General features: G+C 47.3%; 1 protein-coding gene and 1 long non-coding RNA gene across 2 annotated transcripts in view; both read left to right on the forward strand.

The window, feature by feature from the left end:
- The window catches only part of LOC147116044 (uncharacterized), a 28,432-nt gene extending 27,535 nt beyond the window's left edge, over window positions 1-897 (forward strand). Inside the window, exon 3 of the long non-coding RNA XR_015078734.1 lies at window positions 797-897. This is a non-coding gene — a long non-coding RNA (uncharacterized LOC147116044). The remainder of the gene's footprint in view (window positions 1-796) is intronic.
- A 5,321-nt stretch (window positions 898-6,218) lies between these two features.
- On the forward strand, window positions 6,219-20,863 carry LOC147116045 (rootletin-like). Its single transcript, XM_085991997.1, has 6 exons — window positions 6,219-6,356; window positions 7,965-8,071; window positions 9,827-10,054; window positions 16,278-16,374; window positions 19,031-19,129; window positions 20,532-20,863. Exons 1-6 carry the CDS (start codon window positions 6,219-6,221, stop codon window positions 20,859-20,861), a joined length of 999 nt encoding a protein of 332 aa, XP_085848123.1. The 3' UTR covers window positions 20,862-20,863.
- Window positions 20,864-22,521: the final 1,658 nt, after the last annotated feature.

The raw sequence follows: 22,521 nt of genomic DNA on the forward strand, positions 1-22,521 counted from the left end.
GGATGGCAAACAATGGTGGGAGGTAACTGAAAGCACAGGTGAAAAATAGGCTTTTGAGAAAGTTTATAAGGGCAGTCAGAGAAGTAGCAAGTGGGAGAGGATTAGAGAAGGAGTTCTAGAGAGTAGGCCTCAGGAGGTTAAAGACCAATGGTAGAGTTGAGGGCGAGGGGATGCACAAGAGGCCAGCAGATGTCAGTCTGGACAATGTTGCAGAGGTAGGGTGAGTGGAATTTGCAATGACAAAGATTTTTAATTCATTGCACTTGCGTCCGATGGGTGCTGGTAGCCATCACCACCCACCCCGCCCCCCACCCCGCCCCCCACCCCCCCCCAGCCACCCCCTCCATTGCGAGGATAAGTGTGAATCTTTAGCCTTGGTTGCGGCCCACCATGGAGGAGGTACTCCAAAGACCATGAGGAAGGCAATGGGGAACTATCTCAGCTAGTCTTCCCTAGTAAATGGCTCAAGAATCTGAATTTGTGCGACTTGAGTTCGGACCTGCCTTAGGGCAGAACACAATGGATGGACAGACAGACAGCTTGAGTAGCCAGTGAGGAGAAGTCTAGCCTGGAGGTAACAAAAACATGGATAAGGATGTCAGCAGCAATGGGGTGAGGCAAGGAGCAACACAAACACCACACGGGTGTCGTGAATGTATAGGCCAGCGGTTTTCCAGTGAGATGTTATCCAATCGCAGAGCTCCTCTTGCTTCTGCCTCACTCATTCATGCAAGTAGCAGCATTCCTAAATCCATGCTTCAGTTGTCACTGTGTTGGGCACTCTTATTAATTTCAGTTACAGACCCGCTTAGAGACAACGGAATCCCGTTTGAGGAGAACAGAGTATGAGCACAGCACTGAACTGGAGACCACCCTCATTCGCCTGGAGGAGGAGCAGCAGAGGTGAGCGACATTCATCCTGTTTTCCTCATCAGTACCTGGAGCTCTTGTGCATCACTGTACAGAGTGGTGCCACGTACCATGACCCTCAGCTTGCTGAGGTTTCAGTTTGTGCTGTGGGGGGGCAACTGAACTTCTCAAGAGAGAAATTGAGGAAGCAGGAGATCAAAAAGGAGAAGAAAGGAGGAATGGGTTTCCTGAATGAGGTTTGTACTCCTCAAACTGAGAGATATTGGCGCTGGAGAATGGAACAATTTACATTTCCATATCAAACTTGTTCAGGTCATGGCATAGAGTGACTGCATGCTGATTAAAGCTCCCTTTACACTGCCCCAAACTGTTGCCTGAGCTCTGACCTCTAATGAGCAACTCTCTTGCACCTGTGTGATATCTTTGCATTTCTTACACCAGCCTTCCCTGTGTTCTCTCTGAGTAAGATTGTTAACTTACTGCAAGCTCAGCGCTGACTTAGGGGCAGTATAGCATTGTATGCCGAAGCCCATGAGAAGCTGGATTGGCACAGCCAAATCTCATTCACACAGGAACCTTTGAATCCCTTTACAAAAGGGATTATTATCCAATCCCCCAAATCTGAACTGCAATCAAGTCAAAGGACAATATGTAACCCACTGTAGCACCCAGTCCCAGAGTGTGAAAGGACAGTGTCTGACCCACTGTACCACCCAGTCCCAGAGTGTGAAAGGACAGTGTCTGACCCACTGTACCACCCAGTCCCAGAGTATGAAAGAACAGTGTCTGACCCACTGCACCACCCAGTCCCAGAGTGTGAAAGGACAGTGTCTGACCCACTGTACCACCCAGTCCCAGAGTGTGAAAGGACAGTGTCTGACCCACTGTACCACCCAGTCCCAGAGTATGAAAGAACAGTGTCTGACCCACTGTACCACCCAGTCCCAGAGTGTGAAAGGACAGTGTCTGACCCACTGTACCACCCAGTCCCAGTGTGTGAAAGGACAGTGTCTGACACACTGTACCACCCAGTCCCAGAGTGTGAAAGGACAGTGTCTGACCCACTGTACCACCCAGTCCCAGAGTGTGAAAGGACAGTGTCTGACCCACTGTACCACCCAGTCCCAGTGTGTGAAAGGACAGTGTCTGACCCACTGTACCACCCAGTCCCAGAGTATGAAAGAACAGTGTCTGACCCACTGCACCACCCAGTCCCAGAGTGTGAAAGGACAGTGTCTGACCCACTGTACCACCCAGTCCCAGAGTGTGAAAGGACAGTGTCTGACCCACTGTACCACCCAGTCCCAGTGTGTGAAAGGACAGTGTCTGACCCACTGTACCACCCAGTCCCAGAGTGTGAAAGGACAGTGTCTGACGCACGGTACCACCCAGTCCCAGAGTGTGAAAGAACAGTGTCTGACCCACTGTACCACCCAGTCCCAGAGTGTGAAAGGACAGTGTCAGACCTACCGTACCACCCAGTCCCAGAGTGCGAAAGGACAGTGTCTGACACACTGTACCACCCAGTCCCAGAGTGTGAAAGAACAGTGTCTGATCCACTGTACCACCCAGTCCCAGTGTGTGAAAGGACAGTGTCAGACCTACCGTACCACCCAGTCCCAGAGTGTGAAAGGACAGTGTCTGACCCACTGTACCACCCAGTCCCAGAGTGTGAAAGGACAGTGTCTGACCCACTGTACCACCCAGTCCCAGAGTGTGAAAGGACAGTGTCTGACCCACTGTACCACCCAGTCCCAGAGTGTGAAAGGACAGTGTCTGACCCACTGTACCACCCAGTCCCAGAGTGTGAAAGGACAGTGTCTGACGCACGGTACCACCCAGTCCCAGAGTGTGAAAGGACAGTGTCAGACCTACCGTACCACCCAGTCCCAGAGTGTGAAAGGACAGTGTCTGACCCACTCTACCACTGACTGCCCCTACAATAGCTTAATTTGAACAATAATTTTTTTAAACGGAGCTGAAAGATTGTGCTTGCAATTGGTTTGAACAGAAAGCTTCTTTCTGAGATCAAGCATTGCCCGAACAAGCAGTTTTTGGACTGTGCAAAATGTAGATGAACCAATGAGCCACTGAATCTGTAAAAGTACAGAAACCAGCTACCAACAGATTTTACACCTGAATTGAGATTTTACGGAAGCTCGCAATAAAATGGTTGTCCGAGCTTTCAGCAACTCCACCTGAACGAAACCAGCCACAGGCACAGCCCAGTAGTGTGGGTTTCATTCAGAGTAACTAATCCCCTTAAACCAGTGCGACTCTGTGCGGGTGACACCTGGCTACAGGTGGTGTTTGAATCTGATCACTGGGGAGCAGTTTCTTCTTGATTCAGAGTTTCTACTCAAATGTTGTGCTTGGCTCAGAGGGCCTGCCTGATGGCAATGAGTGGGAAGTGGTTTGATGCACAGCTGTTGGAGCAGGATTCATGTTGATCTGGAATTGACTGTACCACTGTGTGCCTGCCTGCTTCTGGTGTCCTCATTTTTACCCACCAGCCGAGACTCATGTTAGATTTGAGTTATAGCCCCTGCCGCACGCTTGTAGAAATATTTTTAAAAATTGCATGGCAGGTTCACAGAATTTCCATCTATTCCCTTTCATTCTTATCTTTCAATCCATAATTGTTTGGTAAGTATATAAATGATAAATTTACTCTATTGATTTAATATGTATCAGCTCGGCCTACTCGCCTCGGGACTAGAAATTTGTTGCTCCAAGGATCTGAGCACATAATCTAGGCCGGCACCGAGGGACTGCTGCATTGTCAGAAGTGCCGCACGTCTTTCAAACATACTGTCAAAGTTTGTTTACGTGGGTTAAAGATCCCACGGCACCATTCGCAGAAGAGCAGGGGAGTTCCGGCCTCCTAGTCAACATTCCTCTCTCAACCAGAACTACCAGCAAAAGATTAACTGGTCATTCACCTCACTTGCTTTTTGTGGAATCTTGCTGTGCAAAAATTGGAAACACGTCCAGTGGCATAACAGCAGTAACTTTTTTTTCATTTGTTCCTGGGATCTGGGCGTTCAGCATTTATTGCCCATCCTTAATTGCCCTTGAGAAGGTGGTGATGAGCCACTTTCATGAACTGCTGCAGTCCGTGTGGTGAAGGTACTCCCACAGTGCTGTTAGGAAGGAAGTTCCAGGATTTTGACCCAGCGATGATGAAGGATCGGCGATATATTTCCAAATCAGGATGGTGTGTGACTTGGAGGGGAACTTGGAGATGATGGTGTTCCCATGCGCCTGCTGCCCTTGTCCTTCTAGGTGGAAGAGGTCGCAGGTTTGGGAGGTGCTGTCAAAGAAGCCTTGGCGAGTTGCTGCAGTGCATCTTGTAGATGGTACACACTGCAGCCACGGTGAGCCAGTGGTGGAGGAAGTGAATGTTTAAGGTGGTGGATGGGGTACCAATCAAATGGACTGCTTTGTCCTGGATGGTGTTGAGCCTCTGCACTTTGAAAGTAATTCATGAGATATTAAGCACATTTGGATATGATAAGGCACTATATGAATGCAGCAAAACCAATTCTTCCATCTTGCCTTACTCAACCTCCAAAACATGAAGGCAAACCTCCCATTCTATGAGGCAGCACATTTACCAACCTCTTCCCTCCATGATCCAGCACAACTGCCAACCTCCTCCCTTCATGATCCAGAAAAAACAACCTCCGCCCTCCATGATGCAGCACAACCACCAATCTCTTCCCTTCATGAATTAGCAGAATGACTAACTTCCCTCCTCCATAACCCAGCACAGTTAACAATCTCACACCTCCATGTGTCAGCAAAATCAGCATCCTCCCCTCTGTATGAGTTTTACAGTTACCAACCTCCACTCTCCACAAGTCAGAACATAAGACATAGGAGCAGGAGTAGGATCATGGCTGATCATCAACCTCAACTCCACTTTCTCCCACGATCCCCATAACCCTTGATTCCTCTAGAGTCAAAGTCAGCACAATCACCAACCTCATCCTTCCATGACTCATCACAATCACTAACATCCCACCGAGAGTCAACACAAGCACTCTCTTCTTCACCCACCTCAAGCACAGGGGAGAACCGAACCTCAGCCATGCAAGTGAGAATATAGCACAGGAACAGTCAGAGGGTGAGTCAACCCAGGCCACAGTCGGGTGTCTCCTGGTATTTGCCTTCAGGGCAGCATCAACAAAGGCCTAACATGAGGTTATATGTCTGCCTTTGAGCCAGAAAATAGTGTGTGACAAAGTTGCAGAAAATAATTGGAAGACACCGTGGAAAGGATAGAGTGAATGAATGGAACTTCATCATTAGTTGGCTTTCATTGTGTGTAAAAGATGGACATGCCATACAGAAGCCACTGTAACAGCTGAAACAGTGAGTCAATGCATAAGAGAAGCCATGAGAGGCAGTGCTTATCTTGACCCAGTATTTGTAAGTGAGCCAGACAACAACAGGAAATGGAAATCGCAGCACCGAATTATCAAATTTAAGACTAGGAGCCATGTTTAGAAATGTTAAATTCAAAGAGATGAGCGAAGAATTGAGGCTGATGGATTGGAAGATGATGGTTTGCTCCCCTTTCAGTAGAAGACAAAGTTGTTGTTGTTGTTGTCCAAGATGGTTGTGATGCCTTATGCATCAGGTGTAGAGACTCCCTACCCCCTAATGCCTTGTAGTCTCCTGGGAGATGTGAAAACTAGATCAAAAGCCCAATGCAAATTAGGGAAAAACAAATCTGGAAAATTCCTTTCCGATTTCTTCAGGCAATCAAAGCTAGTCCAGGAGACCACATTGATGGTGACTCATATTAAATGGTACCTACTTCGAGTATGGTGCGATCTCCGCTCCAGCCAGGAACTGGTCCAGCTCGCTCTTGAAGGCACACAGTGAATCAGCAGATATATCAGAATGCTGCTCACCAGATTGGGTTCAACTGCAGCACAGGCTCATGGGATGGAAGGGACCCGCCCATTGTTATGGCTCCTAAATATGAAGTTCCGACAGCACAAAATAGCCAGAGCCTACAAGTTAATAATGAGTTAATAGTTGTGGACGCTTAATTAATAGTCTTGACTTTAAAGAATAATCCTGGACATGCAGGACAAATACATGCCAAAACCAGCAAGCTCAGACTAAACAAGTGAGACCTGAAAAAGATTATCAAACAAATTATAAGTGAAATGAACGGGACAAATAACCTACAAATCAGAATCAGAGTGCTATTTCTGATTCTGAGTTTGGATAGTGATTCAGTTCAGAATGTGATTTGGTTTCAGTTCAGTTCAGAATGTGATTGGATTTCATTTCTCTGACACAGAAGCAGCAGCCTGACCCAGGTCAACGCCATGTTGCGGGAGCAACTGGAACAGGCCAATACAGCCAATCAGAGGCTTGGCGAGGATATCCACAAAATCACAGTAGATTTTGGCAAAGCTAGAAGTGAACTGGAGCTCAGAGAAATGAAGCAGCGGTGGGAACAGGAGGTAGTTGTTTGTTACAGCATTAGTCAGCGGAATCGCGCTTTCCCATTTCTATACAATCCTGATGGACAGTCTTAAGAGTCACAAAGCAAAAATGCTGCTGTGACAACCCTACCTGTGAGACGTGCTGCTTGGGTTGTAATAGGAGGACCCACAGGGAGAGCCCCTCTTTCCTTTTCTCAGTCTGTTTTATTTTGCGCTCATTGGAGTGATGGATGTTAGTGCTGGGGAATGGAACACTTTCCCATTCCCAGTGCCAGTGTCAAACAATCCCTGGGTCTTGTATATCACAGTTGAATGATGCAGGGAAACCTTTCCTTTGATTCTGCCGCAACAATATGCCTTAAACCCCCCGACCTCAGAAGAGCACTTCATGCCGCAGCAGCGAGGCATTTTTGGTTCTTCCCCCTTCCCACTCCCCTCGCCCTTGTGAGTAATCCTCTGGTGTTCTCAGTGAGGCTGCAATCTAAGGACTGATTTTATGATTTGGAATGAATGGATGGAAAATCGTGGTGAGCACACCAGGAGCTTCCCAACTCACCCTCCTGGCGTGTGCAAGGTTTCTGGTAGACATGCACTGCATTTGTGGGGAGTGTGTCTGTGATTTCCCAATGTATGCTCACAATAGGCGAGGCTCCTCGCTGGGAGCACGTCATTATAAAATTGGCCCTTCGGTGTCACTTCACAGCACTTTTGTACCGTGGACCCATGCCCATCGGAGATTCGATGTGCTGCAGGTAGGCATCTGAAAATCATGCTTAGCATGTGCCCAATTTCTGATATGGGCCAGCAGTGGGCAAGGTTCTCTGCTGGCAGCATGAAATTAGAAAATTCCCCCCCCCCCCCTTTACCTTCCCAAGATTTTTACTGTTTTGTAATCCCTTTAAGGACTTTTAATACAAATCTGTTAAAGTGACTTCAACAAGACATATTGGGGGGAAAATTGGGTTAATTTGCACCTCACGTCATCACCATGCACAGCGCCCCGCTCGCGCCCCGGCCACAAACTTCGGTTGCGCCCCCTGATCCATCACCGGACGATATGTCCGACCGGGTCAGGGTGGCATTTTTGCAGCCGCAGCGGCACTACTTAAAGGGCAGGTGTTGGGCGGCCATTTTTGTTTGGGCCGACTGCTAGCACCTGCCCCCTTCCCCTTTTTCTTTGAGGTGCCGGCCGCGATCGCACAGCCCAGCACTCCTCTTGCGTGCCGGGCTGCTTTCCCGGCACCTCACTCCCCAGTGGTCCAGCAGGGCCCCAGTGCACGCTGTGCTAGGCCCCTCCCCTTTAATCAGGGGAGGGAGGCCTGCAGTACCGTGGTGCTACGTGCCGACGCGCGTGGCACTGTTGCACGTAGCACCGCGATATTGTAGTTGTAGCGCCCCAAGAAGGAGGTGGAGCGCTTCCAGTAGCGCCCTGCCTCCTGCTTGGGGCGCTACAACTGAATTTCAGGCGGAGGGGCGCTATTTTTTTCAGGTTAGTACCCCAGCGACGTTAGCGCCCCGGCGACACCAACTTTTTCCCCCATTGTCCTTTGAACAGCAATGTTGAAAGAAGCAGAAGGTACCAGAAAAAAAAACAAGACCTTTCATTTTGCCCCTTGCTTTTTTCAGACGTACGGCTCGCGTCTCTGCAGTGAGCACAGCAAGCTGCTGGCGCTGTGGCGGCAGGTGGCTACAGTCCGCAGTGACCTCACCGACCTGAGGAGCGGGACGGAGCGGTAAGTGCTGTGAGCAGGTTCGCAGCAAGGAGCTTAACAAGATCAGGAGCAGGAAATCCTCCCTAATTTAGGGCACCGGTATCAAGCGCAGTAACCCCTGACCAGCATCAGTAAACTCAGCACAACACTTGGGACTTTCTTGATAGGAACATAGGAATTGCTAGATAAAAATAGACCAAGGCCCATCTAGTTTACCGTCTACTTGGTGATCACATAATGCAATGATAATGGAGTTGTTGACTAATCATAGCAGTCCATCTCCATCAATTAGACAACAACAGACCCAGCCATGAGGTGAGGAAATCCCCAGTGGTGGAGAGCTTTGGGAACCATAGGTCCAAATTCACCTAATCCTCCCAAGCAACGTAACACTTACCACACGTCATGTCTCAAATTACTCATATACTGTATCCCAAAATATTATTTTCTGATAGAAATCTATCTACTTTGCATTTGAATGAATCAATACTAACTTCCATCATCTCCCTAGGGAGTCTGCTCCATAGATTTACCAATTGCTCATTGAAATGTCATTTCCGCAGAGCAGTCTTGCATTTACCCCACTTCAGGGGCAGGCTGTATCCTCTGGTTCTACTGTAATAGACAAGATGAAACAGATTGTCATAGTCTACATTATCTAATCCCTTTAGTATCACAAAAACAGTGAGAACATGCTAAATTTACATATTCACTCCTCATAATTTAATCTCTCCATTCCCGCAATCATTCTCTATGGGCTGGATTTTGTAAATGGAGGCAAGTTGGAGGCGGGACTGCTGCTTGTTGTGTCAATGTCCCGCCTCCATTCTCGCCTGACCAATCAGTGGGATTTTCCCCTGATTGAGCTTGTTAAGCCCGCCCTGCGGGCTCAGCAGGCCAATTAGGGAGGACGTCACTGACAGATCACGTCAACGTCAGATATGCTATCTGCCAAGACTTCTTGAAAGAAGAAATAACAGCATTTGACAGCTCTGTGAAGCTGTCAAACATTGACATTCTCTTTAGTTTGATGAACTTTGTGGTGAGGACTCATCAAACCTTTCAACTTTGTAAATTTCACATGTCTGTAGGATCGGAGGATCCAACAGCCATTATGTGAAATTGACAAGGAGAATGTTGGCTCGCCCATCCAGCATGGCTAAAGGCTGTAGAAAGAAAACAAGGTAAGTGCACACTTTTTTAAACTTATCACTCACCTTACATACCACTCCACACTTGCACCCATCACTCACATCTACACCTTACTTCCAGGTGCCTCCAACCACCGCAGAACTCCTTCACATCTCCTCCAACCCGGCGGGGTTTTCCGAGGTCGGGAAGCCTTCATCTGTGAAGGTAAAATGGCACTAATCCTTTTTTCTGCCTGTTAACTACCTGTTAACAGGCAGTTAAAAGGATTAAATGCCTTTCCCGCCTCCAGGAGACAGGACCCGAAGCTGCACATCTTCCCGCCTCCTGGCAAAAGGATACAGAGGCGGGATGGGGGCGGCTTTGCCATCCGCCCCCACGTTCTCCAATTTTACCGGCTGTCCCGCCTCCATGCCCGCTTCCCCGGGGCTTGGAAAATCTAGCCCTATGTCTCTGCTGCTAACTGGCTAAACTTGCTGAGCCATGTGCGGGAGGGGGAAAAGCAGGGAACTTGGTTTGCGGTTTCATTCCTTGATTTTGACAAACACTAACACTGATTGCCTTTCTGTTGTAATGGGTTTGAGATGATCGAGGGTCTTTGTGTTTGTTCCCCTCGCCTCTCTCCAGGGGCCTTGTGGAGGTGAAGGCTGAAGTTGCCCGGACGACACGGCGCCTGCAGACCGCCTGCCTGAACGTGGACTCCAACTTACACCTGTCTCAGGCAAGCGCCACTTCTACACTGGAGAAGCACACAATGCAAAGCGGGCAGCTCGAACAGCAGCTCCGTGACAAGGTCAAAGAGATGATTCAGCTGCAGGGCAAGTGCGACGCGGACAAGGCAGAGCTCCATGCAAGGTAGGTGACAGAATACTTGGTGGAAACGCAGGTAAAACTTTAAGTGTGTTTCCCGCGCAGTCTACCTTAATTCCAGGCTTTGAAGCGTATCCCATGAGCACCAGCATGACCTCTACAGGTCTCAGGTCAACACCTGCCCCATCTCTATTAATTGTCAAGACTATTACTTAAGTGTCCAAGACTTAATTAACCCATTATTAACTTGTAGGTTCTGGCTATTTTGTGCTGTCGGAATTTCATACTTAAGAACCATAATAATGGGGGAGGGGTTGGGGAGGGGGCGGGATGCCATCCCATCCCATCCCCATCCCCATCCCCCATCCCCACCCCCCATCCCCCATCCCCATCCCATCCCATGAGCCTGTGCTGCAGTAGAACCCAATCTGGTGCGCAGCATTCTGATATACCTGCTGATTCACTGTGTGCCTTCAAGAGAGTGCTGGACCAGTTCCTGGCTGGAGTGGAGATCGCACCATACTCAAGGTAGGTACCATTTAATATGAGTCACCATCTATGTGGTCTCCTGGACTAGCTTTGATCGCCTGAAGAAATCGGAGAGGAATTTTCCAGATTTGTTTTTATCCTAAATGGCATTGGGTTTTTGATCTGGTTTTCTGCCTTTCCCAGGAGACTACTTGGCACCTAGGGGTAGGGAGCCTCTTGACCTGATGCATAAGGCATCACAATTATATGGGACAACAACAACAACAACTTGTATTTATATAGCGCCTTTAACGTAGGAAAATGTCCAAGAGCATTTTACAGGAGTGTTATCAGATAAAGATTGACACCAAGCAAAAGAAGGAGATATTATGACGGGTAATGGGGATCAAAGAGGTAGATTTTAAGGAGAGTCTTAAAGGAGGAGAGAGAGGCGGGGAGGTTTAGGGAGGAAATTACAGAGCATAGGGCCTAGACGGCTGAAGGCATCGCTGCCAATGGTGAGGCAAAGGGTGTGGTGGATGCGCAAGGGACCAGCCTTGGAGGAACGCAGGGTTCTTGGAGGGTTGTAGGGCTGGAGGACGTTACAGAGATAGGGAAGGGTGAGGCCACAGAGGAATTTGAACACAAGGATGAGAACTTTAAAATTGAGCAACAGGTGAGATGGACCAGTCTTTTCCTGTCTGACATTTTTGTATATTCTTTTGTTCGTAATATGGGGCACAAATTTAAGATCATCACTGAAAGAATAAAATGAAAGATTAAGGCGAATTTTGGTTTTATGTGGAGGCATGGGGAAACAGTAGCAGAGGCAGAATCCATAACAGCTTTTAAAGGGGAAGTGGATAAATATATTTTTTTTTAAGTAACATTTAAAAGGGTATGGGGAAATAGCAGGGGAATGGGTCTGAGTGGAGACTGGCTGTGCTGTAAAATTCTGTGATTCGATCCTTCTGCCTCTCAGCTTTCAGGCGGGAAAGCTGTTCTCTGTTATTCCCCACTCCTCGGGATAGATCGTAACTTTGTGTGACAGTGTAAAATGGGCAATAGTGAGTCGGCAGCCCATTTCACATCTCTCCCCATTTTTAATTTCAGTGACTTTAAAAGGGCTGCTGATTTGCTATCACCCAATTTACACTATCGCACACAGACAAGATCTACCCCCTCTTGTGAAGGCAGACTGACTAAAATGATCTGGCGCCTGTGCACATGTACATGTCTAGTGGGGGTCCTTGGATAGTGATTTGAAGCAGGAACCCTGGCTGACGTTCTTCCACCCCTTGCTAGCCTCGGAGTGCTGAGGCCAATCTTACCAGCTCATCAGCTCATTACCCGAGATCAGCTAATTCACTGCAGGCCAGTAATCGAACCTGGGACCCCGCTGTCTTTTTATGCACTGAGCCACCGCAGGCATTTCACTCACCCACAGGCGAGCAACATTAAGCTATCCTAAAATGCGATCTTATCTAACCCTCACTAATTCAGTTAGCCACAGAAACAACGGTAATTAATAACATATAGTTCAAAATGAGCCTGTCTGCAGAGAGAGCTGGAAAAGTAGTTTTATATCTGTATAAAATAGAATTTAGAAGAAAACAACAATTTCCTCAGTAAAAACCGAGTGAACTCTGCGCCAGATCTTGACTGCGTGTGGTGCTGTAAAGCAGGTGACAGTGAATCAGCAGCCCGATTTACATCTCTCCCGATTTTTATTCCCATTGACTTCATGGAAATAAAAATGGGGAGATATGTAAAATGGGCGGCCGACTCACTATCACCTGTTTTACAGCACCACATGAAGTCAGTGGGCTGGATTTTCATTGGGCCGTGGAATCGGGATTGGAGGCGTGTGGGGATTTAAAATCCCAAAATCGGGGGTCCCGACCCCATCTCACCCCCAACCCGCCTCCATGCCAGTTTCAAAGGAGGCGGATACCAGACCCGCACTGGGACCCACCTCCCCGAGGCGGGAAGGGGATTAGTGCCAATTAACTGCCTGTTAACAGGTGGTTAACAGGCAGTTTTTAGCCTAATCCCTATTTTCATTGTTGAAATGTGGGATTCCCGACGGCTCCAAACCACGCCAAGTTAACGAGGCGGGCCATCGGGATGAAGGGCTTGGAGGGGTCGAGATGTCCAGTGTTCAGGTGAGTGATGGGTGCATGAGTGCAGAGGTAAGTGTGTTTGGTGTGTTTAAAGTGTTTAAAGAAGTTCTACTAACCTTTACAGCCTCCCTTCCTTCAGGTCTCGGGAGTCCCTCATCTCACCGGCACAGAAAGCAGAATGGCTGCCAGCTGTCAAAATCTGCAGCCTCTGCTTTCTGTTCCGGGGAGATCTCTAAATCATCCTGAGAGGAAGGAATTAACCTGGAGTACAGATTGTCAGTGTTTGACAGCTTCAAACAGCTGTCAAACGCTGATATTTCATCTGTCAAAAGGTCTTGACAGATGAAATTTCAATCTGTGACGTCACCTGTTGCCGGGTGGCCCTTAATTGGCCTGCTGAGCCCGCGCAGGCTCAACAAGGTCAATCAAGTCTAAATCGCGTGGGTTGGCTAGAACTCGATGGAGGCGGGACTACAACCCCAAAAGTTGTAGTTCCGCCTCCTACCCGACTCCTCAATGAAAATCCAGCCCAGTGTGTGTTGAAAAGAATGCGATTTTGATTTTCAATTACTGTAGTGCAGCATAACATTTTTGGGGGGAGGGGATATTGAGGGTTGCCCTATCCAGGGTGCAGACACCATTGCCATTTTGTCAAAACACAGCTAAGCTGCAGACAGAAAATGACCTGAGCAGTTTGCATGTTTTTAGAACATTTACAGCACAGGAGGAGGTCTTTTAGTCCCCTGTCTCTGTGTTGCCTCTTTGATGGAGCAGTCCAAAGCTAATCCCACTGCCCCACTCTCTCCCCATAGCCCTGTGTCTTGGTCTGCTTCCAATATTATCCAATTTTCCCTTAAAAGATGTAATGGTCTCGGCCTCAGCTACTCCCTATGGTGATGCTGTTCTCATGTCATGTCTGGATTTGTTGTAGACTAATTGATAGAGATTAATTGCCACGATTAGTCAACAACTCCACTATTGTGTATCATGAGATTACCAGGATGGTAGAAGATGAACTAAATGAACCTTGGTCTTTTTTCCTCTAGCAATTCATATGTTCCTATCTCATTAATTTTATTTTAATTTCATTGAAAGGAAACATTCACTTGTCAGTGGGTTATGTAAAATATAAAAGACTGTCTACTTCAGGTAGTCCCGTTTTGGACTCCTTAATTTAGGAAGGATGCCAAGATGATGGAGAGGGTCCAGCAGAGATTCACTTACATGATACCAAGGATGAGAGGCTTTAGTTATGAGGAGAGTAGGCTACAAGGAGATCTGATGGGGGTGTTCCAAATTGCAAAGCGATTCGACAAGGTAAAGAAGCAAATCCTATTTCTATTGGTCAGTAACTAAAGGACATGAATTTAAGATTATTATCAAAAGAACAAAAGGGAACGGGTAGGAGAACTTTTGTTTTTACACAGAGGGTTGTCCTACCAGAAACAGTGATGGAAGCAGAATCCATAATATTTGAAAAAGAATACTTTAAGCAGGTATGGGGAAAGGGCAGGGGAATGGGCAAAGTGAATATTTCTTTCAGCGAGCTGGCACAGGCACAGTAGGCTCAATGGCCACCTTCTGCAATGTAAAATTCCACAATTCCATTATTCAATCCCAGTGTGACTGAGTTTTGGTGACATTTTCCAGCAATCTCAGGAAATAATTTTTAATAGATTCCACACATTCGCAAAAGATCACCTTGCTCACTGAGATGCTCTACAGTGACCGATAAAGATACTCCAGGATGGTGCATTAAAGCAAATCTGGCCAACCATCTGCCAGTGGGCTTCGCACTGTGGCATTGTGGGCAAATTAAGTTCAACACAGATAAATGTGAGGTATTACATTTTGGTAGGAAGAATAGGGGGGTCATTTATCACTTGGAGGGTGCGAGTCTAGGTGGGGTGGAGGAACTTGGGATCTCGGAGTACAAATACACAAATCATTAAAAGTTGCGACACAGGTTAGCAAGGCCATAAAAAAAGCAAACCAAGCACTTGGGTTTATTTCTAGATGGAATTGAAAGGTAGGGAAGTTATGCTAAACCTGTATCGAACCTTGGTTAGGCCACACTTGAAGTACTACGTACAGTTCTGGTTGCCATATTAGAAAAAGGATATAGAGGCACTGGAGAGGGTGAAGAGAAAATTTACAAGGATGATACCAGAAATGCGAGGGTATACCTATCAGGAAAGGATGAACAGGCTGGGTCTCTTTTCTCTTGAAAAAAGAAGGCTGTGGGGTGACCTAATAGAGGTCTTTAAAATTATGAAAAATTTTGCTAGAGTGGATACAGGGAGAATGTTTCCACTTGTGGGGAAGAGCATAACTAGAGGCCATAAAATAGTCACCAAGAAATCCAATCGGGAATTCAAAAGAAACTTTTTTAACCAACGAGTGGTGAGAATGTGGAACTCGCTACCACAGGGAGTGGTTGAAGCGAATAGTACAGATGCATTTAAGGGGAGGCAGGACAAACATATGAGGGAGAAGGGAATAGAGGCTTATGCTGATAGATTTAGATGAGGAAAGACGGGAGGAGGCTCGTGTGGAGCGTAAACGCCGGCATAGATTGGTTGGGCCGAATTGCCTGTTTCTGTGCCGTATATCCTATGTAATCCTATGTGATGCTCATCACTGCCTTTATTACAGAACTCAGAGAACCCCAACAAAAGGAGAGATGTGGAATACTTTTCTGGGCATTCTAGTCCAAGACCTGACAACGCTTAATTATTCCGCTCTGCTCAGGAATTTTGCCATGGTCCATTTGAGGTTGTATTGCTGTAGTAGTGTGCTTTTACACCACAAGAGGACCTCGCAGAGCCAGTTGAATATTAAAACCCCCTCTTGTGGAAGAAGCTGGCAAGCCAGCAATTCAATTTACTCCACAGCGCCAAGGGCCTTTATATTGTAGTCCTCTCCCAGTCCTGATCCAAAAAAGTAGAATGCAAACAACAACAACAACAATAACTTGCATTTATATATCACCTTTTATAATAGAAAAAAAATGGCCCAAGGCAGTTATCAAGGTTTTCAAGGCCTTGGAGAGGGTGCACAGGAAATTTACTAGAATGATGCCAGGGATGAGGGACTTCAGTTATGTGGAGAGACTGGAGAAGCTGGGGTTGTTCTCCTTAGAGCAAAGAATTTTAAGGGGAGATTTAATAGAGGTGTTCACAATTATGAGGGGTTTTGATAGAGTAAATAAGGAGAAAATGTTTCCAGTGGCAGGAGGGTCAGTAACCAGAGGACACATATTTAAGATAATTGACAAAAGAACCAGAGGGGGGATGAGCAGAATTTTTTAACGCAGCAAGTTTTTATGATCTGGAATGCGCTGCCTGAAAGGTTGGTGGAAGCAGATTCAATAGTAACTTTCAAAAGTTAATTGGATAAATACTTATAAAGGAAACATTTGCAGGGCTATGGGGAAAGAGCAGAGGAGTGGGACTAATTGGATAGCTGCTTGAAAGAGCCGGCACAGGCACGATGGGCCGAATCGAACAAAGGTGTAAGGAAAAAGAAAACTTTGATTAATGGAATTTCCAACCCCTGAATTCAACCGCCAGAGGTTTCTCCACTGTTCCAATTAGGTAAAGTACATCCAACTTGCTAAGGAAGGTTTTATCTGACATCCACAAAGTCCATTGTTATATTCCGTGTTCCTATTCTAGGATTAATGAGTTATCTGTTGCCATGAAGAGGCTGAAGATACAGAATGCTGAGAAGGAGAAAACCATCACTTTACTCAACCGTAACATGGAGAAGTTGGTAAGTGTGAGTGCTGTGGTTACTCTCTTACCTTGTGAGGTGGGATGTAGCAAAGAAACATAGGAAGATAGGAACAGAAGTAGGCCATTCAGCCCCTTGAACCTGTTCAGCAAAAGCTCTTGCGCCAATCCTTTTCCAGGAAATTCCAGGCCATCAATTTTAATATAGGGACAACTTTCCATCATTAAGGGAAATGGTAACGCGCAAACCACTGAAAGGGGGTTCCTAACAATGGAAGAGACTCAATGGTACTACTGCAATGCTTCCTGTAGACTAATCTTTCTTTTGAATTGGAACTCAATAATATTGACAATGTTTTGGCCATATATCTAAACACATCGTTGCCGAAACTGATTCAATTTGTGACCACGGGCAATCTGGGCTGGAGTAAAGGAGACCAATCTGATGGATGGATCACCAAGCCTTATCTTCTCCAACAACCTTGAGAAATATCAACATGCCTTATTAGTATCTAGATAAGCTCCCAAAGAGGCTACATTGCACCGCTGCACTATGTGAATGATGTTCAGGAGATCTTAGACATCATTCACATAGTGCAGCAGTGCAATGTGGCCTCTTTGGTACCTTATCTAGATACCAAAAAGGCATGTTGATGTTGGAGGAGATAAGGCTTGGTGATTCATCCATCAGATTGGTCCCCTTTACTCCAGCTCGTGGTCAGAAATGGCCAGACTTCTCCAGGGAGGCAAAGCAAAGATGTCCACCTTCCTACCCCATTCTGTTTACCCTTGTCAGTGAGTGCTTTACCACTCAAATATGTGTAGCTTCATGGAATCAATCGAAGGATACGATTTTAACACTCTAATCCCAAATTAGAAGCTTCTCATGTTTTATATGGATTATAGATATTACTATACGTCTGTAACACCCGTCTATATTCAACAATCTATCGACATTACTCCCATGGTAGTGGGACAGTAGTTGGCTTTGATGCCTCACCCAAATAACTGGTAGCGTACTGTTCACTCATGTGTTTCTCTGAAAGGGCTTTACTTTGACACCTTCCAGATGCTTCACATTTTCCCTAAAAGTGAGGTCCTGTTGAAAGTCATATGAAAATGGGCCTTGCTGGGGGACATTCTTTCTTTATCTCTGGAATATTGTTGTGCTAACCATACTAATTCCCATGGAGTCATTGGGGAGCTAGCATGACAGAGCGGGTTGGAAGGGCAGACATTAGGAAAGACATCGCTGGTTAGAAATGGCAGACTATTTGTTTAGCGACTAGGAGTTACTTGAGACAAGATCAGCATCTATCATGTCATACTCCACTGCTGGTCATGGCCTCAGTCACAACCACACCAATTATGGCGAGCAGCGTCTCCTCGAGCGAGGTCATGATATGGATGTGTGCCTGTCCCTTCCGGTTAGCTGCCACTGGCTATGATTGTGTGCTACCTTGTCCTGCAAGAGAGAGGGAACTGTGTCGGTGATTGCGGTTCACTGTGTTTGGCTGATGTGGCTGTCATGGTTGAATAGCTGGCAGTGTGTGCAAGCTGTGAGATGTGGGTGTGAGGCTTGCAGCAGTGCTAAGTGTGTGAGGGTGAGATGGAGCGTACGAATGTGAGGTATGAGTCATGATTGATAGAGATTGTTGGTAGGTGAGTAATGGGGGTGTGGTGAATTGAGCAGTGTATGAGGCTAGTGGTGCAGTTTGTGGGATATGGCATTTGAAGATGAATTCACTGATCTTGACTACTCGTGTGAGGTCATTAAACTTCTTCCTGCACTGCATTCAGGTCCTCGAGGCTATACTGTTTGCATTCACCACGACAACTTTCTGCTCCAATTCTCTTCTCAGCATCTGTCTGGAGGGCCTCCTGGCCCCCTGTGGATAGAAGACACCTCTCCTCCTGTCCACCTCCTACACCAGGACCTCATAAATCTGGGAGTCCTATCTCTGCCATGTTGCACCATCTTCACGCTTCCTGTAGGTCACACACTGCTCTACAACGACTTCCGTACCTGCTGCAACCAAAATGCACCTCCCTTTAAGAGGTGCAGACTGGCTTTAAGAACTGCAGGCTAGCTTTAATTAATGCTAGCCTCACACAATCTTGGGGCCCCCTGCTGAGCATGCAGCCACTCAGCAGAGTGTTTAGGGCTGGGCCACATGCCACTATCATTATAATCAGCAGGCAGCATGAAGTTTGCGTGCTGCCTGCATTACTTTGAACGGGCAGGGGTTAATCGCGCATGTGCGATCCCCGTGCCCATTTTCGGGGGCTATCCCATTTTTAGCCTAGCATATTTTGGCAGAAGAGGGGAGAATGGACAGGAAATTTTGAGATACATGTGGCTGGATTCTCCTTTATGTGTTCCCACCATAAAATTATTCCTGATTTTTCAAATATTTTCAGTGTATTTTTAAATTTCCTTTCATGAGCCAAACAAAGCCTCCAGGCTCAGAATCCTCTGTTGCTGTAACACAAATGGTCTCTTCGTATTCTTACTATGATATGTATGTTGTTGGAGTTCACTGCAATCTCTTTGATCTGATGTAACCACTTGTCAATCCTCTTCAAGGAATTTTTAATTAACAGTTGGAGGGGGAAGCATTTGTCACTGCTCCAACCTTTTGCAGATTGTCTTCTTTAAATGTGAATTGCTAACTCTGATTCTTGGCTGATCACAGGAATCGGGTAAAATTGAAGTTACAAGTGAAACCTTGGCGACCGAAGCTCTAAGGACCGAGATAGAGTCCTTACACCAAACCTTACACAACATTGCTCAGGTACAAAATAGGGGTCAAAGCATGAAAGGGATCTGTTGAACAGCTCTTCAAAAATGTGCTGCAGTAATACGTGGCTGAGGTCGGATTGGAAGATCTCGTTACAAATACTCCATGGAATGTGATGGGAGTGGGGACAGGGTTGCTTATGGACAGCATCAGTTGAATAGAGGTGAGGCTGGATGAATATTCTAGTGTTTTCCTTGTGGAACTGGGAGTATTTATACACAACTTTCCCCCAGGAGATTAAATGGGTGGGGTAGAGTCTTTGAGAGGGTAGCTTATACATGGAGTGCAGAAGGAGATTAAATGGGTGGGGTAGAGTCTATGATAGGGTGGCTTGTACATGGGCTGTGGAAGGAGGTTAAATTGGTGGGGTAGAGTGCATGATAGGGTAGACTGTATATGGATTCTGGAAGGAGTCCAATCCAAGGCCCTCATTGAAAGTTGCCAGGGGGGAAAAATTGAGGCGCGCCCCTTTTGGGGCGCTAACTTCGCCGGGGCGCTACTTTTAGCGCCCCGGAAAAATTAGCACCCCCACGGCCTAAATTGAGTGGTAGCACCCCAAGAGGGAAGCGGGGCACTACTGGAAGTGCCTTGTCTCCCCCTTGGGGCGCTGCGAGGGAATATCGGCGCTGCGGCACATCAAGGTATTGCTTGCCTTCCCCCCCTTCTTAAAGGGGAGGGGCCTTGTGCAGCACGACCCGGGGCCTAGCTGGGCCCGCAGGGATCGGAGTGCTGGCAAAAGAGCCTGGCACTCAAGAGAAGTGCCGGGCTCATGGAGCGCAGCCGGCACTCCGCGGGGGGGCGGGTCAGGAGGCCGGGGATGGGCGCGCAGACAGGTGCTGGCAGGCGGCCAGCAACAAAAATGGCCGCCTGGCACCTCACCTTTAAATAGTGCCGCCCTGGCCACAGGTAGGCCCCCCTGACACCGTCGGACGTAGCGTCCGGTGGTAAGCCAGGGGGCGCTACCGAAGATTGCGGCCAAGGCGCGAGCGGGGCGCTGCTCACGGCGAAGACGGATGCTTGTTGCTTTGTGGTCTTAGGGCGCTAATGGAAGGCGCAAAGCAACCAAATTTTCCCCCCAGAAGTTTTTGGGGTGCCTCTGCCCCACCTTACGTGTGCTCCCTGCTCTTCATGGCACTGGATCATCCTCTTCGGCAGTGGCAGGCTCCCTGTTGGTGGTGGGGATCATGTTGAAGGCCACTGTGCATTGGTAATGACTCCTGATCCAGGAAGATTGGTCAGGGTCACTGTGGTTGGGGAGGCGGGGGGTTAGAGTGGCAGCGAGGAGGTAAATCCAGGCTAGCATTTTCATAAAATCTAGACCCGAGACCTCTTTTTCTGATTATATTTCAAACACGCGTAAGCTCTTGCACTGATCCTTCTGCCCTTTCATTCTCAGGTTGCCATTGCTGACGCAGAGACTACGAGCTTCCTCTCCAGGGAAGGGGCTGCTGAAGGGACTGAGGCTGGTACTGGAAGGCTCGGGTCTCCCCTCCTGTCAGTGTCCCCAGTGCTGCGCACGCCTTCCCCTCGCAGGCGCAGGTCACCTACCCGTTCCCAATCGCCGCTGCGCAGCATGTCACCATCTTTCGGTGATTCCACGTTGTCCACGGTTCAGTCGGCTCTGCAGCGACGACAGCTCCAGGTGCAGGTAAGCAGAGAGAGGAAGGCCATTAATCCATCAGCACTGCCAGACCAGGTATACCACAAGCAAGTAGCCAGCCTTTAGAAGGTAGCACCACCACACACGCACATCGCGAGACTCATTTCTGCTCTCAATTTTATTCAAATAGGTATCAGCAGATTTCATGGTCCCTGAATTTCTCTGGGGCAGATTTCACCCAATCTCCTTTTTTTATTATTAATTCTCAGGATGTGGGTGTCAATGGCAAGGCCAGCAATTATTGCACACCCCTAGTTGCCTTGAGAAGGTGGTGGTGGGCCTTTTTCTTAAACCGCTGCTTGCAGTTTGATACAATTGAGTGGCTTGCTAGACCACTTCAGAGGCAGTTAAGAGTGAACCACATTGGTGTGGGACTGGAGTCATATATAGGGCAGATCGGGTAAGGAGAGTTGTATTGATTTCTTTGTGGGTTCAATGACGAGACATTTATGAAAGAGAATGACTTTTAATCTAAAGCTTGTTCAACTCTTTTATACAGCTTTTACAGGAGACACGATGCTGTGATGCATCTAGAACGAAACTGAAACTAAACTCCAACTGCTTGTCTCTCACATGACCTCTGCTGGTCAGGCATAAGTAATCAATACATGCAAACATGCTGATAAGGCATCATAATCAAACAGGCAAATACCATCTCTATTTGCTGATATCATTACAAGAGTTTCCTTCCCTAAAAGGACATTAGTGAACCAGTTGGGTTTTTAGACAATCAGACAGCTTCATGGTCACTTTTACTGGTACCAGTTTTTCATTTCCAGATTTATTTTTGAACTGAATGTAAATTCTGAGACTGCCACGGTGGGATTTGAAATCGCATTCTCTGGATTATTAGTCCAGTAACAGAACCACTACACGATTGTAACAGGTGTAACTTTAGTGAGTGACCAGAAGAATCCCCTGAGAAATTCCAAGTGGATTCCAAGAGATGCCCAAGTGGGCATCTCACTCTTTGGCTGGCTGGGCCACAGAAGGGTCATAGAGTCATAGAGTTATACAGCACGGATAGAGGCCCTTCGGCCCATCGTGTCCGTGCCAGCCATCAAGCCCTGTCTAATCTAATCCCATATTCCAGCATTTGGTCCGTAGCCTTGTATGTTATGGCATTTCAAGTGCTCATCCAAATGCTTCTTCAATGTTGTGAGGGTTCCTGCCTCCACAACCCTTTCAGGCAGTGAGTTCCAGACTCCAACCACCCTCTGGGTGAAAAAGTTCTTTCTCAAATCCCCTCTAAACCTCCCGCCCTTTACCTTGAATCTATGCCCCCTAGTTATTGACCCTTCTACTAAGGGAAAAAGCTCCTCAGTATCCATCCTATCTATGCCCCTCATAATTTTGTACACCTCAATCATGTCCCCCCTCAGCCTCCTCTGCTCCAAGGAAAACAAACCCAATTTGCCCAGTCTTTCTTCATAGCTGAAGCGCTCCAGCCCTGGTAACATCCTGGTGAATCTCCTCTGCACCCTCTCCAAAGCGATCACATCCTTCCTATAGTGTGGCGACCAGAACTGCACACAGTATTCCAGCTGTGGCCTAACCAGTGTTTTATACAGCTCCATCATAACCTCCTTGCTCTTATATTCTATGCCTCGGCTAATGAAGGCAAGTATCCCATATGCCTTTTTTACCACCTTATCCACCTGTTCCGCCGCCTTCAGGGATCTGTGTACTTGCACACCCAGATCCCTCTGCACCTCCGTCTTGCCTA

Source organism: Somniosus microcephalus, chromosome 6 (assembly GCF_052327205.1).
Source record: "Somniosus microcephalus isolate GS21.2 chromosome 6, FLI_Smic_1.0, whole genome shotgun sequence".
Lineage (NCBI taxonomy): Eukaryota > Metazoa > Chordata > Chondrichthyes > Squaliformes > Somniosidae > Somniosus > Somniosus microcephalus.